This window comes from Trachymyrmex septentrionalis, unplaced genomic scaffold, assembly GCF_001594115.1.
Source record: "Trachymyrmex septentrionalis isolate Tsep2-gDNA-1 unplaced genomic scaffold, Tsep1.0 scaffold62, whole genome shotgun sequence".
In the NCBI taxonomy this organism is placed as follows: domain Eukaryota; kingdom Metazoa; phylum Arthropoda; class Insecta; order Hymenoptera; family Formicidae; genus Trachymyrmex; species Trachymyrmex septentrionalis.
This window is the reverse complement of record NW_017305800.1, coordinates 1,373,029-1,376,271: the sequence shown is the minus strand read 5'-3', so window position 1 is coordinate 1,376,271 and position 3,243 is coordinate 1,373,029. Positions and strand designations below refer to the sequence as shown.

At 30.2% G+C, this 3,243-nt stretch overlaps 1 protein-coding gene across 1 annotated transcript; it reads right to left on the bottom strand.

Annotated features, from left to right (window-relative positions):
• Positions 1 to 361: 361 nt before the first annotated feature.
• On the bottom strand, positions 362 to 1,785 carry LOC108752719 (putative gustatory receptor 28a). The gene is made up of 3 exons (XM_018493751.1): positions 748 to 1,785; positions 523 to 609; positions 362 to 457 (listed from the first exon to the last, which is right to left on the bottom strand). Exons 1-3 carry the CDS (start codon positions 1,783 to 1,785, stop codon positions 362 to 364), a joined length of 1,221 nt encoding a protein of 406 aa, XP_018349253.1.
• Between the last annotated feature and the right edge of the window lie 1,458 nt (positions 1,786 to 3,243).

Genomic DNA, 3,243 nt, shown 5'->3' with positions numbered 1-3,243 from the left:
TAAATTAGCTCAAAATGCAAAAAAATATTTAATAAGCTGTTTACAAAAATAAAAAATTTAATCATAAAGTCCATTTTAAAAATATATTTCCTTTCCTATCGTTAATGTTGTGGAAAAAATAAAAGTATAGCAAATCTGAATTGATTTATATAGATATTAGATAAGATTAATCAAAGGTAATCGTTAATAAATTTTAAACTCAAGTTATCATATTAGTAAGACAATATTTCTTACAAATATATTTATGTATTTGACATACATTCACATGTATCTAATGCTAAAACATACACAAAAGAATACGTTTTTATATTTAAATATATATTCTTTATTTGATTTGATTATCTTCTCTTAATTAGATTGTTTACGTGGTATCGTTTGTAACCTTTTTATTGCAAACTTTATCAGTAATTAAAAATTGTATTAAAATTAATAGATATGTAGTAATATTACTCACTATCTAAAATTAAAATTATATATAAATAAGCAATACACATTACCTAAAACAAATAATTATTGACTCACCGCAACGAGAAGCGTTGCGTCTAATATAAGACCCTTAGCGGAAAATGTATTTTCCCGATTCAGTACTTGCATGGAGAACAGCTGCAACTACAAAACATCAGATTAGAAGATAATTAAGTACAAAATTAAGAAATAATTACTAACTGCACAGATTTAATATGTAAAATTTGACACGCGAAATATCTTCAAAAAAATGTACAAATAAAATTTTATTGTTTTATTTACTTCATCTTTGATTTGTTCATCGATAGTATCGTTTAGTATTTCATGAACGTTGGTACCAATCTTTATAGCCTCATCCTTGCCTGTATCACAAGCCCATCCCATCAATGATATTTTGATGCAATAATACATCAAAGATATTATATATATCATTACATAAAACATGTGGTTTTTCATGTTAATTTCCCAATAAATGATATAAAAATATAGATAAAAGGTAAGCTCAGCAAAAGTCAGAACTATGGTAGCAAGAAGTTGTAGACTAAAAGTCGTATTCAACATTTGCACTGTGTCACTGATCATCAAATGCTGTTTTCTCAAAGCTTGAAGTTTTGTTAGTAAGAATGGATTTCTCTGCTCATGATAAATTCTTCTCAAAAGATGTGGTTTGTCGTTCACCACGAGCTTCCGCAAATTCTTCAAATTATCGTTGACTTCCTTAAAACAGGCTTTTAATACGCATACACAATTTATATACAACATATCCATTTGAAATACTGTAAAGGTGATATATAGTACGAGAATCTTGTCTATGATACCAAAATTTATTATATAATAATAAAATGTTATTCGTCCAACTAGAAAGAAGAAACCGAAAATATCTTTAGCGTGAATCAGTTTAGAAAGCTTTCGGTACGAATCAGGAGACAGTCTTAAAGAGATTTCCATTACATTTTGAAGTAAGCGCATCCGAGGACCGTTTAAAATGTACGTAACAATCCTGATAAATCCGCCGAGTATAAAAAAACAATTACGTTCAAAAGTTACAGGTATGATAACAAAATTGATCGTCCCAGTAATGTTTATCCAGTACAGTATTATTAGTTCATAAATACAGAAAATGCAAGTAATGAAAGTTGTCCAAAAATAGAGCTGCTTTGTAGTTTCAAAAGTTGAAGCGTTGATGCGATACGGAAATAATCCGAATATGCGGCAAAAGGTGAAGCAAGGATACATAAGCGATTGAAAGTCCGTAGCATGGAACAGCTGCCATTTTTGCCACACTTTGCACTTAATATATCTTTGAAATTTCAATGACATATTTGTCGTTATCGGTAGAACAGAAGTTCCCAACAACTTATATCATATAACAACTTAGATTGCACTGTTCAAAAATGATTACTCTTTACACCTTAGCGTTAACACAAGCTTTACTGTGTGAATTTCTTTCTGTATGTAGCCTGCGAGATTATTTGATAAGGATTCTTCATCAATCTACATTCGGCCAGTTTCCATTTAAAACTGCAAGCAATTGCAGCATTGAAACAATAAGTGGTCAATTGTTAGTCCTAAAGTAACCATGGTCACTCTTCGATCGGTAATAATCACCTTCGATGTGCAGAGTAGGGGAGATCAGGGACAAATATAACATGAAGTAACAAACGTTATAGAAAAGATATCAATCGACCAATAATTTTTTTCCCTCCATTTTTACATGTCAATTACACCCTTCCTTCGCCTCAATTATTGACAATACAAACTCTCCGTTTTTGTTTGCATTGTATTAAATAGACATTAAAGACTCTTAAAGATAGATATAAAATTTGTTATGGTTATGTTAGATGAGCATGTATAATGATATCTTAATGAGGACGAAAGTGATAAGATGTTACTTTGTTCCATTTGATTTTTTCTATGCGTTTTGCTTACGATGGTATCATACGATGTTCGATTTCTTGAATGGTAAGCATGCGTGCATATATTGCTATGTTATAATCTGATGTTTGACAGATAATTACGAAATTAGTACAATTGTGTAAATTGTGCTTATATTTACCTAAATAAAAATCCTTTTAGAAGCATCTCTTCTATTAATTCATATTAAAGTTAAACAGAGTATTACGGTTCCTACTCACAATTTCATTGCGTGTTACTTTTATTCCTAGGGATAGAAACAAAAGTAACGAATGGTACTTTAGAAAAATTGATGTAATATATTGTTAGTTTTTCGTTTCAATTATGTTGTCTAATAATGTAGATTTACTATTGCGTAGGATTCATTAAAAAATTTTACATAACTTATAAAAGTTATAGAATCAAAAAAGCAAATCGTTACGTTTATCTTTAGTCTCTCTTATGGACTAATGAAATATTCGTTTGTCTAAAGTTTGTTTAAAATCTCACAGACAGCTCTCGTTTTTTTTATGCTTCTCAGTAAATCTATTTTTTATTTCTGCACTATATGGTTTGTGCTAGAAAATTCTCTTTCTCGCTTTTTCGTCAAATATCAAACATATACCTCTCTCATTTTAAGTTCCAAAAGTGTATACTAGTTCAGCCACAGAAAAAAAATAGAGACCTAATATCGTAGCGGAAAAATTATTATACATTAGGAAACAAAAAAAATTGCGCGCTATACATACGCGTTACTAAGAGTCAGCACGTTATCGGTCTGGGACATTCATCGTGCCATTGTAGCTCGTCTTTTTATCTCCGGCCATTTGACGCTAGTGATATCTACTCGCTTCTTTCTTCATTCTTCCCTAACTCCACAAACGA